Genomic DNA, 19,931 nt, shown 5'->3' with positions numbered 1-19,931 from the left:
CAAAAAAAAAAAAAAAAAAAAAAAAAAAAAAAATGGACAAAATTCGATGAGCAGTGGAATTTGTTATCTTTGTCTCGCGTCGCTCGAAATTCAGATTTCATTTAGCGAAGATAAATATGAGAAATACGTTTTACGAAATTTACGAGCGTCCAAGGAAGTAAGAAAATTGGAAAAATAAGAGAAAAATGAAGGGGAAAGGAAAACAGACGAAACGATGCTTTCAAATTTCCGCAACTTTAATTCGTTACGTTGACCACAGCTTTCTTATTCGGATTAATAACACCGTTTGCGGCGATGCCATTGCTGCTGAATGCAGCTGACGCTTTAGGACTCTGCAATATATCCGACGACCGACCGTTGGCGTTTCGTGTTGAACATTTCGTCGACGTGGACAAATACTACTTTCCTCTTTTGGTTCACTCGTACATTGGTACTTTGGCGTACACCACAATTGTTTTGGCTATCAACTCGATAATAGCTGTCTATGTTCTACACGAGAGTGGACTTTGCGAAGTTTTAAGGTAACCGTATCAACTGTATCGATAGAAATTTCCGTCGAAACTTTCGATCGATCTCCGTGCAGTTTCGTTGTCCTCTGTTCAATTAAATTTCACGAAAATTTCGCTGTTAATACGACTACGAATAGAGCGAAAAATTGACGAAGATTGCGATATTTATTTTGATGTGAAAAGTGGTATGGAAAAGTAAGGTGAAATTGAAAAATAAAAGTACGATCTGCGTAAAACTGTTGGAAAGTAAGAAACAATTAATGAAAATCGTCGAAAAGGAAGAATTTATTTATCAAGCAATCGATATTTTTTATGAAGCTTTTAAAATCTTAGCAAAAGTTTCTTCGAGTGGTAAGGTGTGTACGATATTTGTGCAAGCAAAAAGTGCATACGTTTTTATATTTCTGAGAAATTCCTCTGATTGATCTATGGACACTGACAGGGTTAATAACTATTTAATGAACAATTCTGAATTTCTGAAATTAATTTCCTCCAAAAGCATCGAATATCAAAGGTTTCTACATTGTGACTCGATGTTACCAGAGGCGACGAATTAATACGAAATATTATTGCATATACGTTTTTAACGTTAGCAGATTTAAAAACGAGATTTCAACGTTTAATACGTTAATTGATTTCTCTTAAGTGCAATCTTCGTTAATCGAAAATTTCGAGATCTTTTTCATACTTTCTCAAACGATTACGATTACCTACGAACTCCTGCGAAATTTGTGTTTTTATCATAGTTTAGAACGTTTAGAACAATTTTTCAAATTGTCACGCACAATTAAATAAACTAACTAAATAAATAAACTAATTAAATAAAGCTAACGAGAGACATTGTCTACGATGAGATCTCATATTTTTAATAAGAATCGAAAGAGCGCTCTACGAAGCTGGTAAAAATATTTTGAAAAATGCTATTGCAACTGATTTAGCAGTCAGCTCCATTTGTCGTTTATTAACTTTCTTTTGTGACAAGTAAGACAACAAAGGTTTATTTTGTACAGTGAGTGCGTGTTGCCACGTTGTAATCGAATATTATTTTTTCACGAAGAAAAGCTCTATGCGTTCGTTCAAAAATATCCTAATAGATAAAGCGATAAAAATTCGCAAAAATAGGTGCAACTCCCAAATTAATCTCTAGACAGTAGATCTTTATCCATTCAATGTATGTTCGACTTTAAAGCTGTAAAGATGCACAGAAGGTACAGAAGATGGAAAAATCTACGAAATATCCAAAGCATAGCACTTGTTGTGATATTTACAGCGAATAAAACGATCTTCTCTTTTTTCTCTAATCGTAGTCATGAAAATATAAAATTACACAGTCTGCAGATCGTCGATAGCGTTGTTTAAAATATTTTTGCCAACATTGTACGCTCTTTTAAATACTCTTTCAATCTGTATCGAACGATTAATGCAATTAACGTTCCTTGTAAGAAGATAAACGAAGAACTCTTTTAATCGTCAAATTGTTAATCGTGAAATCGTAATTGTTTAGATCCAAGCTAGAAAACTTCGTAAGCTGCAAAGATGCACAGAACGTACGGAAGATGGAAAAATCTACGAAATATCAAAAGTATAGCACTTGTTGTGATATTTATAGCGAATAAAGCGATCCTTTCTTTCTCCTCTAATCGTAGTCGTGAAAATATAAAATTACACAGTCTGCAGATCGTCGATACCATTGTTTAAATTATTTTTGCCAACATTGTACGCTCTTTCAAATACTCTTTCAATCTGTATCGAACGATTAATGCAATTAACCTTCCTTTTAAGAAGATAAACGAAGAACTCTTTTAATCGTCAAATTGTTAATCGTGAAATCGTAATTGTTTAGATCCAAGCTAGAAAACTTCGTAAGCTGCAAAGATGCACAGAACGTACGGAAGATGGAAAAATCTACGAAATATCAAAAGTATAGCACTTGTTGTGATATTTATAGCGAATAAAACGATCCTTTCTTTCTCCTCTAATCGTAGTCGTGAAAATATAAAATTACACAGTCTGCAGATCGTCGATACCATTGTTTAAATTATTTTTGCCAACATTGTACGCTCTTTCAAATACTCTTTCAATCTGTATCGAACGATTAATGCAATTAACCTTCCTTTTAAGAAGATAAACGAAGAACTCTTTTAATCGTGAAATCGTAACTGTTTAGATTCAAACTAGAAAACTTCGTGGAAAGCGACGTGATGGACGTAAAACTACATGCCAATAAACGCGATGATAAATGGTATGAAAATGCCAGGGACTGCGTAATACTGCACAAACATATAATCGAGTCAGTATTATTATTAATCGTCTCAGATTGTTCTCTATTCGCGTTCTTTGTCGCGTTTCTCTTCGTTTCTAAGTGTTTCCAATGAAATAAAAATATCGATCTTTACATCTCTCCTTCGCTAATCAAGATTCGCTAATATACTCGAGGACGCAAATACAACGTCTTACTTGCTTCAGATAGGATTCAACATGATTTGCGTAAGCTTCACACAGTTCCAGGTCGGTTTCCAATTCGGATCAAGTTCATTTTATCGTTTCTCAGCAACACGATATACACGTTAATTGTTTGTCATTGCGATTAGGCGGTAATAAACATACAAGAAAACGCAGCCTTGGCTTTTAGATATATCTCGGTGACGATTTCCTTGCTATGCGATCTTCTATTCGTAAGCTGGCCAGGACAACAGCTGTCGGATTCCACCGAACGTATATTCGAATTTACGTAAGGATTTTTCTTTAATCTTTTCTATCCATCGACTTCCTTCTGACGAATGAAAAGCGCTGAGGAAGGATCTGCGTTAATTAAACGCAGAGTGTCTTATAGTTTGGCAGAGATGGAAATTTTGTCGGTACGTTATACGAGTAAAATGAAGAACAAAAATGTTGTACGAAAGTATTTGGAATTTGAGGTTTTGGTAAAAAATTGTAATAGAAATATGAAATACGAAGACAACGATACTTTGGCTATAATTTCCGCGATATTTTCGCCCTGATTTCACGTTATGTTAGATTTTGATGAGCAGCTAATATTAGAAAAATTAAAAGTGGAGCTTTCGATGAGAACATTCCGCTATCTCGTGTTACGTTGGAAAACTTGTTAATTATGTTATATCTTATGCACTGTTTAAAAATGATTGAACAAATGACGATAGTTTATCTTATTCGTGTGCCTTTTAATATCTTCGATATGAAAGAATATAAGAGAGATGGATATATAAATTATTTAATCGTCGTAGATTGCATGGAAATTTTAACTACAGATAGTATATAAACAAATTAGAAAATTATTCTTTCGTGGTATATAAATTTTAATAGCAGGACTTTTATAATCCTGTAAATTTCTTTCCTTTCTCAGTGGTAAATTTCATGTTATTTAAGGGGCTGTCCTGAATTAGAATGTTCTAAAACAGCGTCTTTTCGTGATTTTTTTTAGAAGGGAAGCAGAGAAATGAAGTTATTGAATTTTGAGGTATGGTTTTATATATGTTTAACGAATGCAAACAAATTTTTTTTAAAGTAAAAAAAGAAATTGTAACGGATTTCTAAGCCTATTTCATGGACTGCAGTTTTCAATCGGCGTGAAAGATCCACCTCGTAATTGTTGACCGAAATAAAAAACCAAAAAAGAATTAAATTATTATATACTTTTCTTCTCGATGAACTAAAAAAAAAGGCAGAAAATAGTGTGAAATTAAAAGTTTTGACGGGTTTAAAAAAACATGTGGTTTATAAAAAAAAAAATAAACGTTAAGGTGCTACAACAATTATTTAAATAAACTTTTTGAAGAACTTTTTTGCTTCAACTAGAAGAAAAATATACAATAATTTAATCCTTTTTTGATTTTTTCTTTCGGTCAAGAATTACGAAATGGATCCTTCCCGTCGATTGAAAACTGCAGCCCATGAAATAGGCTCAGAAATCTGTTACAATTTTATATTTTACTTCAAAAAAAATTTGCTTGTATTCGTTAAACATATATAAAAGCATATCTCAAAATTCAATAACTTCATTTCTCTCCTTCCCTTCTAAAAAAAATCACAAAAAGACCCTGTCTTAGACATTCAGGATTCAGGACACCCCCTTAATAGAGTTTCATGTAGTAGTCAAGTAGCTAATTCTAGTACTACTTAATAAATAGATTCGTGAAATAAAGTAGACGACAAATTATGTAGATTAAGGTGGAAATTGTAGATTACAAATTAAAGATTCAAAGGAACGTACATATTTTCAGAACAAACGGCAAATGGTATCTATCATCGATTAATTGCAGGAAGCTTTTAATGATGATGCTATCAAAAAGCATAACGCCTCTGAAATTAACAGCCTACAAATTCTACACTTTAAATTTAGAGAGTTTCAGTGCGGTAAGATTTATTTTCTACATTGATCGTTCTCTAAATCGTCATCAAGTCATTCTCAAGTTGAATGATCATTCAGGTCCATATCGTATCATGATCGTAAATACCAAATTTTACACATATATCGATATTGACAATTAATTAACGTTAATCGAAGGATCACGTAGATCATTATTTACTTAATTAACATTCATTTAAGAAAATCTCGTAGTTCATTTTTATTTCTACAATCAAACTTTTGCTTGATTGCTTCATCAAAAACACCCATTTTCACTGCTGCTACTTTATTAAATATTATTTTCATATGTATTGTACATATGTATAATATTATTATCTTCAGACACGAAGCAGGTAATTAAATTATTTACTACATTTTTATTATCTTTCACGTTTTAAGGTTGCACGAACATCATTTTCTTACACCATGGTTTTATGCTCCGTTCAATAATTATCAACCAATGAACGATGATTATTGACGATTATTTGCAAAGAAGAAAGAGAGTTTATAAAAACAATGTAAGCGTCTGTTGCCACGAAAGAAGCGTAGGTATCGTAAAGGTGATGGAACTATGTACTTGAAATAAAAAATAGTCTAATTGTTACTCTTTCGATTTTCCTTTAATTGCTATTTTTTTTTTTTACTCATTTAACTAAACGTTATGTTTTCAGCTTAATCCTATTTTTCTTCGATTATTTTTTTACAATACTATTTAATATTATTTAATTTTTTTACTATTTTTAGATACTACGCGAATGTAGATATATTGGATTGGCGACTAAGTGATTGCGGATTTTGTCATTAGGTGGTATCGACAACAACCGCAATCACTTAGTTGCCAATCAAATACGTAGTTGATCGATTAATTCCGCCTAAGATCTTGCGATCTCTGTATAATTTTTCAACATACGTTTATCACCTAATTTCGTACTTTCTTCGCGCTATGACGAACAAACGTCAGAATATTAAGGGTTACCATAGTTCTCCTTGCCATGACCGATTCCACTATACGTCCACGCACATGTTGCCCTTTGGATTCATTCCGCCCTTCGATGATTAAAATTGCTCTCCGATGGTCAACGTCATAGACTGTGACGAGTCGTTAACAAGTTTTTATCGACATTCGAATGGCTTGTCCGATAGATAGGTGAACGAAAATCAATTAAGCCCAGGTGGAGGTGGGGCGCGTGCCGAGCCTCTGATAGATCGGCGTTGCCGGTTTCCTTGTCGACAATCTATTTTTCTCGAAAAAGAATCGGCCCCCGGCAACCATATGGCACGCCAAACATACGGTTCCTTTCGATAAACGTGGAACATCGTTTGCGCATCTTTCCCTTTCTCTTCTGAAACGTAAGATTCGGCGACGAAAGCTCCCAAGCTTGGTCGATCGAAACTATCGAATTGTTGGGTTGGCAATTAAGTGATTGCGGATTTTCTCAATACCACCTATTGACAAAATCCGCGATCACTCAGTTTCCAACCCAATACAACGATTACAAAAATAAGGGAAAACTTGTGCATCGACGTGGTCCAAGTTCGTGGGAAAGAGAGATACCTTCTCGTCGCAAGGAAAACTCGATGTTCCATTCGCTTAACGCGGCTTACCATCGTACGAACGTTGCTCGCGAATCTGGCGAACGTGGCCTGGAAAATTTGCGAACGCGGTCAGCCAGTTTCGGTGTTTCTCCCGAATCGTCGTTCGAACGCCGCACTGTGCGAGCGTGTTTTCCCATCGATCGGTAGGTTTCCGGTCAATTTGCGTCCTTGCCGGGTTAACGGACTCGAATCCTTGGAAGGACTGTACGTGTACGACCGAGCGTTCACGGGACAAGGTTTTTTCCCATCGGTTGGCCGTCTTTATCCTGAAATCTGCCGCGTTTGCCAGACTAACACCTTGCGGCTCCTTTCGTCATGCGCCCTAGTTGCTCGTTGGCGCAGGGCACGCGCCGTGCCAGGGGCCCCTTTCACAGGGGTAGATCCCAGTGCAAGATGGATATCGCTAATTGTCTCAAGGCGATTCGTCCCGAGCAACGACCGTTGCATTCTGATACGTTCCCCTCCATTTTCCCCGTACGATCAACCATGGGTCGTACGCTACTTAATTAAGTTAATTAAACGAATTGAAACGTACTGGAATTTTGATTGTCGAAAGATGGCAAGAGGAATACTACGTTCGTTTTTACTAACTCGCAGCGTTATTTCAGAAACATCTTAGAATGGGTCGTGTGGTTCGTTCGATGCGTACGTACGTTGTATGCTATTCGTGGAATATGGAAAATACAGTATGCGACATGTGGACAGAGGAAACATTGAAAAGAGGCGTGATGTTACGAAATTGAATTATGACAGTCGAAAATGACGAATGTACGATACGAATCAGACGATCGATCCTGGAAAATCGAGTTTATTTTGGGAATAATTAAATTAAATACAATAACAGTTAGTAACAAATCTGCGGCAAATTTTACTTGGAAAATAGAAAATCGATTTTCTAAGTTCTAAATTACTGTTCTTTTCTCGCGATCTGTTCTACTCAGCAAATGACTGCCGGTAAAATAAAACGAAAGTAAAAATGTCGGTTGGCAGGTAGTTTGAATTCTATAGAATTTACTTGTATATATTAGAATAGACGGTTATGTTTCGATATGTTTAGTACGGAAGAAAAAACAGACGAAGAAGTCGCACCAGATGCATTTTCGAATATATATAAAAAATCATCGCTATCTTTTTCTCGTCGCTTTTCGATTTTCATGTTACCGGGTTAACCAGAAGAGAACAAGTAACAGTTACCAGACTAATCGTAAGAATCGGTCGCATAAAACGTACTCCGAAATATTATACTAAATTATTAAATAACTGCTAAAAATAAAGTAGACTATTTGTTACTCTACTGCCGGAAATATAATGATCAACGCTGTTTCCTGCAAGATAGACCAATAAGTAGAGCAATTTGTCAAGTTTACTTTCAAAAATCCTTTACGGGGTGCGTAGTTAAAATCGAGCAATGACGAGTATGCACATGGAATGCAGTTAATTGGTTAAGGGACAGCCTCCTAGATATAATTAATGTAATGTCAAAAATAATATAAAATAGTATAGTCGTCGACGACCAAGCAATTAACGCGATTTAAATACCAAAGGAAGAGACAAAAAGATTTGATTTGATACGAAAGTTACGCATGTAACTACGCAAGTATCGATTACAAATCTTTTTTCGTCCACGGCGTATTCCATGGGATTAGAAAGACGGTACAATGTACGATACGCGACGACTATCAACTAGAAACCAAAGACTATACAAGACTATACAACGATCTACAAAGTGTATATCGTACAACTGTCCACAATAGTCAACGAGTAGATATCGTATTACAGGAAGATTATTAGAAAGACGGTGCAATGTACGATATGCGACGACTATCAACTAGAAACCAAAGACTATATAACGATCTACAAAGTGTATATTGTACAACTGTCCACAATAGTCGGCGTGTAGATATCATATTACAAGAAGATTATTAGAAAGACGGTACAATGTACGATACGCGACGACTATCAACTAGAAACCAAAGACTATACAAGAGTATACAATAGTGTACACAGTGTATATCGTACAACTGTCCACAGTAGTCAGCGTGTAGATATCATATTACAAGAAGATTATTCGAAAGACGGTGCAATGTACGATACGCGACGACTATCAATTAAAAATCAAAGACTATACAAGAGCATACAACAATCTACAAAGTGTATATCGTACAACTGTCCACAATACTCAGCGTGTAGATTTCATACTACAAAGGAATTCTCCGAAATGCTGTCGATAACCAAAGAAGAGCAAGCGAAAGCAATACGCTAAATTTTACGAGCAATGTTAAAAATAAAAATGATTTTTCTGCTTGGACGAGTAGACTCGAGGATGTTTAGAACGTAAGAGTAGAAAATAAGAAAAATCTCTGTGCTCATGGAAATAAGATCGCAATAGGTGAAAACCGACAAGCAACTGTTACTATTGTTATTATTGTTATTATATAATTTTCTTTTGTTCGTCACCATAGATAATTGTTCCTGGAGGAATTTCAGCGTTTACGTCATCGCTGTACGTAAGTATACCGATACAAAAAGCCATAGATATTCGTCTCTACTAATTTTTAACGTTATTTCAGATATCTTTTAGATAGTAGGATTTATTCTATGTATTTTAAATATGTTGTACATTATTCGTTGAATATTCAACACAGGTGTAATTGCTCCCGGAGGAATTTGAACGCTTGAAACGTCGCGACGACTCATCGACGCGCGTAAATACACTCGCTCCTCTTCGTCTTCGCTTCTTTTACGATTATTTTCTATTTGCAGCGACAAACAAGATTCACATATTACGCGTGCTTATTGTATTTCCTTCAGCAAGAAGACATCTGTCGTCCGATCGATGCAAAGAAGCGAAGCAGCGAAACTTTCTATCCTCCAAATTGTAAATGGTAAAAAGGGCGGAAAATTGGAAATTCGAAGTAAATTATCACCGTGGAATCCACTCTGCCAGTTTTAGATCGGCGTTCGAAATTCTTTACGAATAATAAAAGATGTTTCCTCGTTGTCATCTGTACGCTTCGATGCGATTTTAAATGCATTTCTCGACTTTTTAATCGTTTTGAAATGTAACGAATTATGCTTTGCAAAACACAATAAAATAAGGAAAATTACTTATAATTTATCGTAATACAAAGTACGGCGCTTCGCCATGAACAAGTCGTCGATTAAAAGAAAATTACCGAACCTTCTCCATCAGCCCAGATAATTTTGTATACGATAAACCTATGTCGAACACGTTCCTCGCAAATTCTACATATTCTCCGTGTATATTTGCATATTTTATAAACATCCGCGGTCTAATCACCAGTGTCCCCATAGCGGAGCCAATAGAACGCAAAGGGCTGATAAGAGTCACCGTATTACGTTGCTCTCTCGCGATCTTCGCTCGCAAACAATTTGCCAATTTTTCTGCGTTTATGGCAAAGCCCGAAGGCACAGAAACGCGCATTCCGCGTTCAAAAATATAAAAAAATATTCGAAGTGGAATATACATTACAACACTACTTCTATTGCTCGCGTATTGCACGTTGCACGACCGCGAGTTCGTCCAAATCCAAAAGGAAATATGCAACTAAGAAGTGGAACTGAACTACCGGAATATGCAAATAAGAAGATAAGTATCGTGCAATAATTAAAAAATATACCACGATATTTAACAAACGAGACGAATTTCTATTCGGATTTCGTTTAAAAATATAGTAAACGCGCTCGTATAGAAATAGAATAATATAAAGGTGGAAATAAAAATCCACGAAATCCGCAGTTCAGTTGCAAGTTTCTGCGACGTTTGCTCTTTAAACTCTCGCCGCGGATCACGCAGCACCGAGCGAAATTTCAATCAACAGGTACGCTCGCTCCTCGCGTGCCTGTTATCTAAATCAACAGGTTACCTCTTCCGTCGTCCTTTGGCAAGCGTTTAGCTGCCGTGTTATACGGCGGACCGATAAAGGGCTCGGACACAGGAAAGAAGAGAAGGAAAAAGGCGAGCACGACGAGCGCGGGTCGTGGTGGTGGGTTTCTGCGGGGTAAAACGGTGCCGGCGAAGACAAGGAGAGGGTAGATGCAGAAGGAGCCAGAACGGGCCACCAGGTGCACCTACAGAATGGACATAAAACGAAGTGGGAACCATATGTTGATGCGGTGAAGGACGCCACGGCACGCGCCACACTCAAACTCCAGCTTTTACGTCGCGAGCATCGCTCACTCCTCTCGATTGTTGACACCGCTGCTGTTGCTCGATGAAACGACGAAACGATCCCGGTGCTTCGCGTACTTGGCGTGTTTTTAGAATCGCTGCAAGTACAGGAAAATACGAGGGCCGATGGTCGACGATCGACGCTGACTTTTCGATCGACAACCACGCGTTATTTTAAACGATGACTTTAACGTCTGCTGCCATACGACGGAACATTGCCGAAGGTGGATGACCGAAAAGATATTCGTCGAAGCTTGGTATTTCGTTACGAGTGAAACGGAAGTTAAACTGTGGTTCAGTTTAGTCGAATCTTGATGGGTAATTGCAACGAACGTTGTTGATTCGACACGATCGAATCTCGTAACATGTGAAACCGGCGCACTATCCAGACTGTTCTGTGATCGCGGTGCAAATATATCGCCAACGTGGAAACCTTGTCGATTAGTATTTTCACGAAGCAAAGTAAAAGTGTTTTCATAAGGTGGAAAGTAATTGGAAGAAGAAGATCGGTCATCGATCGCCATAAGGATTCTACAGAGACTAGGAATTCTTCAGATTCGCCGCTGTTGAGAGGAAAGCGCCGCGTGGAAATTCGACCCGATGGAACAGCAAAGAATTTCATCAAGATCGTCTTTCGAATTGTCGAGATTTCGCGTTTGTGTTGAGAATTAATCTATTTTAATGAGATATCGTTGGAAAGTAGCCAAGTGAGGAAAAGGATGGCTCTACTGTCGAACCACCACGAATATCCAGTTTCTACTGAGATCGTAACAACTACGTACCCGACGACGACCAGGACTTACGACACTTTGTATCCGTCGCCGTACAATTCCCCGAATTACGACTCTATCAAGGTCGCGTATAGTGAGAATTACGCGCACAAAGGTGAGATCACCCCGCAAAAAGGAGCAGAGACGGTCAGTTATGGGAAAGAGGTAGTTGCGAAATATTCCAGAACGCCGGATTCGTACGAAAGAAGCTCGTTTAGCGTTCTGACACCTGTAACGCCTCAAAGGTAAGTTGATATTTTCGCTTCGAGTCCTGCGAATATTTCTCGCCGACTCGTCTTCACGATACATCTCCGCTAGTTGCGAATCAACGCTTTCGTGTATCTGTCGCTTGTGCGAAATCGCGTATTATCGTAGCTTTGTACAAACCAAATAGCGGTATACGTTTATGTAAAACGAAAGTTGTATATAATTGTTTGAACGGAATTCAGTCGAAGTTGAAGTTTCCTACAGTGGTTTCTATTTCGACAGATATCGAGGGAAATTTCATTCGAACAGGTTTGGTAAGTAAGTGATTTTCCTCGTCGTGTAGCTGCCTAGTTTCGGCATGTGTTCTATCGATAATCCAACAACGACTTTATTGTAATCGAACAGCATGACACGAACGTTTAATACGGTTGTTCTATCGCACTTAATTCGTAAAATATAATCAATGTATATAATTATGATTATATACAATTATAAACGTTAGACAAGTGTGGAGATCATCGCGAACGATCTGCTTTTGCTTGGTTCGAGCGTGAAATGATATTAAGATAATTGCCAGTTTTGAAATCGTAACACTAACGTTGTTAGCGCAACGACTATCGAAATGACTAAATCGTAAAAACGATCTCGATGGTCTGTTACAACGCATGTGTATTTTACACGATATCAATACAGCTGGAGAATAAACGATACGAGGTAAATAATCGAAATAGCTATAGTAGTAACGTATATGAGAAGGATGTACAGCAGCATTTTCCTTGCGAATGCGACTCGTTACGTGTTAATCGCGTGGCTTGAATGATCACATTATAATCGATATAATTTTGATAGGTACGAGCCGCAGCACGCGATAAATCACACCGCCTCTCCGGGAACGATGCTGCACGAGGACAGTTCCGTGGAGTATCATCCGCCAGCCTATTGCTACGAAACTCCGCCTCAAGAACAAAAATTTCAGAGCCTCGAGGCCGGCAAGCCGATGCAGATGATGGTCGAGCAAAGAAGCAATTGTTGGGAACCTGTTACATCGGCGCAGGTAAATCTCAATGGATCGTAGTTTTTAATTGAGAAGATCTCGCGACTTTGTTTCTGAAAGAAAATGACATAAACTTGAGTTGAACTGACGTGGCTATTAAAGGGGTGTCCTGAATTAGAATGTTCTAAAACAGCGTCTTTTCGTGATTTTTTTTAGAAGGGAAGCAGAGAAATGAAGTTATTGAATTTTGAGGTATGGTTTTATATATGTTTAACGAATGCAAACAAATTTTTTTTTAAAGTAAAAAAAGAAATTGTAACGGATTTCTGAGCCTATTTCATGGACTGCAGTTTTCAATCGGTGGGAAAGATCCACCTCGTAATTGTTGACCGAAAGAAAAAACCAAAAAAGGATTAAATTATTATATACTTTTCTTCTCGATAAACTAAAAAAAAAGGCAGAAAATAGTGTGAAATTAAAAGTTTTGACGGGTTTAAAGAAAACATGTGTTTTATAAAAAGAAAAAATAAACGTTAAAGTGCTGTATCAATTATTTAAAAATACTTTTTGACGAACTTTTTTAGTTCATCGAGAAGAAAAATATATAATAATTTAATCCTTTTTTGATTTTTTCTTTCGGTCAAGAATTACGAGGTGGATCCTTCCAGCCGATTGAAAACTGCAGCCCATGAAATAGGCTTAGAAATCTGTTACAATTTTTTATTTTACTTTAAAAAAAATTTTCTCCTGTCGAGATAGACACCGTGACATTTCATAGACTTGATTTCACGTTTGTACGAAGATGCACTGTTTTAAAAAACACGTTTTGCGAAAGAAAAACACTTTCCGGACAACCTAATATATACATATCCATTTTGTTCTATTATTACAAATAGTGCACAAATGTGGTGCATCTATCGTTTGCTTACAAAACGAAAGAAACTTTGGGAACAACCTAATACATTTTTAAAATATCAAATATCTTGGAATTTCTATTGGGTTGGCAACTAAGTCATTAAGTGATAATGACAAAATCCGCAATCACTTAATTGCCAACCCAACATGTGCGTTATCTAATTAGCTTCAAATTTGATGAACAACGTGGTATCTCGTTAGAGTGGGAATCAAATTTCCAAATTTTCTTGGCAAGCGGTTTGCACGGTCACGGCTCCAAATTTTTCTATCAGATGTTAATTTCGATTCGCGTGACAGGAGCCTACGTTCGGACAAGCGAATTCAACCGGGTATTTATCGAAATTTACATGGCAGATTCGCGAAATCTCGTTTCAAACGCACGGTGTTCGAACACGTAAACGACGTAACTAATCTGAACGAAGCTTCGTCTCGATACATCGACCTGTCGGATCGACGCGAGAGGCGAATAAAGGTTAACGAATGAACTGTCACGAATGAACGATTTACATTGACGCAAGATGTGTAAATTGGTTTTGTAGAAACAAGTGTCGCCTACCAGCAGCCCTCGCAGAGGAAGACGACGCTCCAGGGACATTCCGCCATCGCCAAGCGTGTTGAAGCGCCGGCGTTTGGCCGCGAATGCGCGCGAAAGACGTCGAATGAACGGTTTGAACGATGCTTTTGATAAATTACGCGAAGTTGTACCGAGCCTTGGGGCGGATCACAAGCTCAGTAAATTCGAGACGTTGCAAATGGCGCAGACCTACATCGCCGCGCTCTGTGACCTCCTTCAGAGACACGATGGCAAGTGGCAGTGAAAAAGGAACAACTGCGAAAGGCCAACGTTCCAGTATCTACGTTCTACGTATGTAAACTATCGCTTACAAGTATTTAGAAATGTATTTAGAAAAATATTTTCGAGCCTGGCGATTCCAATGTTGCGTTAACTTGGTGTTAACTAATTGGCAAGGAAATTGCAAATAAAACTGTAATCGTATCGAGTAATAATCGTTATAACTTTGTAAAATGTACAAGTAATCTTTCTGACAATGTGTTTAGATTTTTAAGTCTGCAGGGCAATATTTATTCCATTGATATGTGTTGTGTGTATTGCGTTCTTAATTAATTTGCATGTAATTCGTACTTTTTATTCGTGGATCGTACACGACTACGATCACAGACGGCTAATAGTCCAAAGATATATTAGATAACATTTAAAAACGATTTAATAATAATTTCATTATATACAGGGTGGTTGGTAATTGGTGGTACAAGCGGAAAGGGGGTGATTCTACGCGAAAAAAGAAGTCGAAAATGTAGAATAAAAAACTTTTTTTTAAATTTTTCCATCGAGACAACGATCTACAGTGAGATCCGTTATAACGAGACGCGATAAAGTGCACGCGTACCGAGCGAAAATTCAAAGTCGATTTTCTCGAAAACAAAGCCTGGAATGAAATATTTTTATTCTATATTTTCGACTTCCTTTTTCGCGTAGAATCACCCCCTTTCCGCTTGTACCACCAATTACCAACCACCCTGTATATAATGAAATTATTATTAAATCGTTTTTAAATGTCTACGTATTATCGTAATCTATTTATATTATTGCTGTTGCGATACATATTTCGTATCACTGCTAATTTTCTGCTACGTATGTAGAATTTAACATAGAATTTCATTCGTTTAATGTAAATTTATTCAATGTTTTAGCCGATAAAACGCGCCAGAAATGATAGAAATAGTGGGAAAGCGTAATTGAAGGAGTAATAGGATAATTTAAAAGATCGGTGCCATTATTGTAATACCTAAATAAATACTAATTTCATAGACATCGTAAACATATTGTATTTATAATAAAAATTAACGCGAGATCGTAATAATTATTTATCGTTTAAGAAGCTTTCTAAATTTTTACTTATCACGTTTTAGATTCGTAACTAGTACCATGCTCTTCTGTTTCGATTTATTAGGTTGTCCGAAAAGCGTCTTTCTTTCACAAACATGCTTTTCACAACAGTGCACCTTTATACAAACTAAGTCTGCGAAATGTCGCGGTGTTTAGAATAAAATGGATCGTACGTAATTTGACAAAATAATATAAAACAAAAAACTGTTGTACGTGTATTATTTCCTCATAGAACGAAAGAAACTTTACGGACAACCTAATAGTTTATGAACTAACGTTCAAGAGCAACGCCAGTGACTCGTGCGTTTATTGTATATTTATGTATTTATTGTGTAGCTAGTCAGGAATTGGAAAAATGCGATTTCGACATTTATCGAGCTAGGAACAATAATATTTCGTACCGTCCATTTGATAGAATAAGTAATTCACGAAGCCAAAGAAGAATTGTCGAACGACGCGAAGATTCGAGGACGTCGAATAACCGTAAGTGATAATTTCTAGATTAAGTCGTTTAAAAGAAGATTCGTGTGAATATTATATCAATATGTTATGGGAAATTTATATCGATGTAAACTATTGTAAATAAAATACCCGAAGATTCGAACGAAAGATTTTCTCGTGTCTTGAAAATTTCCAAAGTAAATTAAAAACGACAATGTCTCGTAAGTCATTACGCATTACCCTGGTCCATCCAAATTTTTCCAAACCGAAGAACTGGCAGCTGTTTTCAAAGGCAAAACGATCAAACTTGTCGATCATCTCGAAAGCGGAAAACCAGAAGAATAAATTTCGAGGCTTTGATGAATTAATCTTCAATGGGAAACTTTCAAAATCGTCAGTTTAATAGACTAACGATGAATTAGTAAATTTGTATATCTATGGAATACGTGTAATTGCGCACGCTAATAACTTGCCAGGGAATCTAACGATAAATAATCATTAAACGAATAAATAAAATTTTATCGTTCACGCTTATTCATCGTGAAATGAACGTAAACGATGTTTTGCATCTGATTAATAGAAGATGGCTGTTTTAATAACATGTTTAATATAACATAGCGTTATTACTACGTATAAGATAAGAATAGCGAGAAAACTAAGCAGAAAGACGGAAATCTTTTGCGATTCATAAGGAAAACGATAAAGATATTATCCACAGAATTTCCAAAGTAACGTTAAGCAGGTTGCCCTGTCGAAGTCTTGGAATTTCGTTCGTAAGAAATTAAAAAGGAACGTTGGTTGGCGATGGAACGGATAGAAAAGGATGACAGTGATCGGCAATCCTTTTCCATGCGGCAGATTGGCGAGATTGAAAGAAAAAAAATGTCTGTTTGGAGGTGCGTGGGCGGACAGCGGCACGTGCCGCACAATAGAACTCGTTAGCAGTTTTGCATCGATTCTCTCGTTTCTCTTTTTCTCCAAACGAAGATCCACCTTTCTGTAATAAATAGGCATTCCTTCCAATCTTACATACTCGATGATTAGAGATCATTAATTATTCGGATGGGCACGTGCCACGACTCATATGCTTCGCCAAGGCTAAAACGAAATCGCGAGATTCCTGGAAATACATGGAATTTAGTAAAATTCACACTAAAATGTTGGTCGAGTAGAAATAAATTGAGAAAAATAATTTGTTCGTAGCACGTGCACGATTCACTCTGATATAATTTTCGTAGAGGATTTGAGTAGAGGATGGTTGATCGTGAGATTTCTTAGACGAGATTGCTCGTTGTTGAAACCGCCAAGTATATTTAAAATGTTAAATAAATAAATACAGTCACCGTTCGTAAAGACAGTGTACAAGTTGCAAAATAAACTCGTTGATAACTGATCGATACTCGGTAGATACTCGTTGGTAATTAAAATCTTTTCGGCTGCGTTTTATTTATTATTACATTACGTGTTTCCTAACGTGTTCCTGATATATCGAGGCAAAACAACAACATGAATCGTATTGTTTTCTAGCTCATGCGCCGCTGCAATTCACTTGGTTCATCTTCCACTTTTTCATGATTCCGGATCGATTAACGAGTGATCTGTTACGAGCGATTATTACGTCGACAGTGGATTTTACATTGAAATTTTTAATCATTTACCTTTTACGAATAGAAACTGCGATCGTCTCACCGAATACGTACATCGTCCTGCTCGTGTATTTTCGATTTTCTCAAAAATTGCAACCGGCAAAAGCATATAAACCTACGTGTAAGAGACATTTCAATCAATCTTGGAAAATCGATCGTTCAATTAAATCAAAATTGCAACTGTTAAAACTGTTTACGTAAACCGATATTCTCAAAAGTCGTAAAGCTCGATCTAATAAGCTCGAGTGAGTTTGCTGGTCGCTTATTACAGTCTTTGATACGTTGAATTAAAAACAAAGTTGAAAATAAATTATATTTATTCGCGATTTTATTTATCACCTTCCCTCGGAGTTACGCGAATCGAACAAATAACAAAATCGTATGAGCAAAACGCGTATGTACCAACTTCTACATGGAATTAATATCGATAAGCATGATGATAAAAAGGAGATGGAACAAAAGGCGAATCAGCATCAGCAGAGGTATCTTATTTTCACGAGATCTTCGATATAAAAGCGTGAAAGTGTAAGAGCGAAGAAACACGCGTAAAAGTGTAAGAGCGAAGAAACACGCGTGCGTATCCTTTTTTCTGTCGATGAAGATTTCGTGGAAATTCGACTCGCTGTCAAAAGGACGTACGCCTGGACGTTGCGTGTAATCGAATTAGCGACGCGAACGAAGAGTGACAAAAGAGTACAATCGTGAAATTTCTGAAAAAGACAACACGTTTCAGTTGCAAGCTGAACGCTGAAACGATGTTCGTCTGACAACTGAAACGTGTGTTTGGTTTAATGGAGCACGCGGGGAAAGAACAGAGCAGAGAATTCACGAGACGAATTTGACCGAGCTGAGAGCTGGAGTTAGGGCGTGACCAAAAGTGGTCGACTTTTCGAAATTGCTATTTCAGGTAAAATTCGTGCCGCTTACGATCTTTCACGCTGGTTTATTCGACGATACAAAACAGCAATTTTCGCACTTCTCTCGTTCACTCTTTGGCGCGTAATCCGATTGTAGTTTTTCGTCTGCGTAAAATTCGGTGTGAGAATATGGAAAATATTATTCCAAGTAATCAAATTATTCTTTTATCTAATCGATCAACACTTTTCGTTAGGAAAGTGAGGGTAACAATGCTCATTGATTATGACCCACGTTAATGAATGAAAATAGGCGGAGGAAGCTCATGGCTGCTATCGTTCATGGAAAACCCAAGCTTTTCCCGTTAAATAAGTACCCGCTTTCTCTATCATTTTCAAGAACGAATAATAAACCTAAGGACTGTTCTAAGGACCACTCGTAAATCGAATATCCTTGCAATTTCGTTATAAAGATCCTGTTTATGGTGGTTCTCTAGATTTATTAAGGTGCCTGGGCCTTTGACGGTCAGACAATGAACGACGTCACACGGATCATTACGAACGCGACGTAATAAAGCTTCTCGTATAATAAATATTGCGATTTGAACAGCAATACGTGCTTATTCCAGATAACTTTTCAATTGGACGTTGTTTCAAATGTTTTAACATTACGAAAAAATATTATTAAGAATATTTATTACATGCGAGGATGTCGTTACGTCCTTTCCAAATCTCAATGTATCGGCAACCTCTGGGCAGAGCTGTAAATTACAACGTTGAAATAGTTGGACAGCAATTTGGTCATAGAGGGAAAACAACAACGAAAGGGCGGTTTCAGAGTTAAACTCGCGCGCGACCGACGATTCTTTGGCAGAAATTACACCCTAATTGCTGTGACGTGTTGCTCGATAACGAGCCATAGCCACGGTTCTAAGTGCACGGCATCCTAAAGGAAGAACGATTCGTTCCAGGTTTGCGAGATCGAGCGTACCATTGAGAATTTTGTGACACCTCGCTACCCTTATGGTGTCAAAGCCAGCACCCTCTATGGAATTACGATCCCAGCCACCTGACTCCGTGTCGAAAGATTTTGCCACCGCTCTCTTTCTCTCTCACTTTTCGACCGCAAAACTCGTTAACCCTTTTCGTGATGAAAACTCTCGTTGACCTAACCCGCAAGGAACTGGAACCCATAGGATAGTTTGTATTGGAAAAACCTAGTCTGACCCGGCTTCAGAGAAATAACACGGTCGAAATTCGTCTCGAGTACTCCCATGGCGCCGTGTTTCTTAGTTTTTTTTTTTTTCGGAATCCATTGTGTTTGTCCAGTATAACGTAGACTTTCCTGGAATAGGGGGAGCGGAAAGAATCGAGGGAGGAATCGAAACGATATCCGAAAATGGCACGGTGTTCTGTTCGTACCGTTTCGTAGAGAAATTCAAAACAATCTGAGAGAGTAAATTACCGAAAGTTGCATAACAATTCAAAGATAAATTTTATTATTGTATACTGGATTGGTAGATGGAGATTTC

General features: G+C 37.3%; 2 protein-coding genes across 2 annotated transcripts in view; both read left to right on the top strand.

Moving 5' to 3' along the window:
- Nucleotides 1-5,018, top strand: part of LOC100740088 (odorant receptor 13a-like) — an 8,460-nt gene extending 3,442 nt beyond the window's left edge. Inside the window, exons 4-8 of the mRNA XM_033318783.1 lie at nt 260-521; nt 2,677-2,799; nt 2,927-3,017; nt 3,101-3,240; nt 4,751-5,018. Of these exons, the coding sequence (XP_033174674.1) occupies nt 260-521; nt 2,677-2,799; nt 2,927-3,017; nt 3,101-3,240; nt 4,751-5,018 (884 nt within the window). The remainder of the gene's footprint in view (nt 1-259; nt 522-2,676; nt 2,800-2,926; nt 3,018-3,100; nt 3,241-4,750) is intronic.
- A 6,244-nt stretch (nt 5,019-11,262) lies between these two features.
- On the top strand, nt 11,263-14,723 carry LOC100750188 (heart- and neural crest derivatives-expressed protein 1-like). The gene is made up of 3 exons (XM_003486514.4): nt 11,263-11,678; nt 12,490-12,694; nt 14,089-14,723. The coding sequence occupies exons 1-3, from the start codon at nt 11,383-11,385 to the stop codon at nt 14,365-14,367; spliced, it is 780 nt and encodes a 259-aa protein (XP_003486562.2). The 5' UTR covers nt 11,263-11,382; the 3' UTR covers nt 14,368-14,723.
- Nucleotides 14,724-19,931: the final 5,208 nt, after the last annotated feature.

Source organism: Bombus impatiens, unplaced genomic scaffold, assembly GCF_000188095.3.
Source record: "Bombus impatiens unplaced genomic scaffold, BIMP_2.2 scf_0114, whole genome shotgun sequence".
Taxonomy (NCBI): Eukaryota; Metazoa; Arthropoda; class Insecta; order Hymenoptera; family Apidae; genus Bombus; species Bombus impatiens.
Note: the sequence above shows the minus strand (reverse complement) of the source record. Positions and strands in the feature narration are given on the sequence as shown.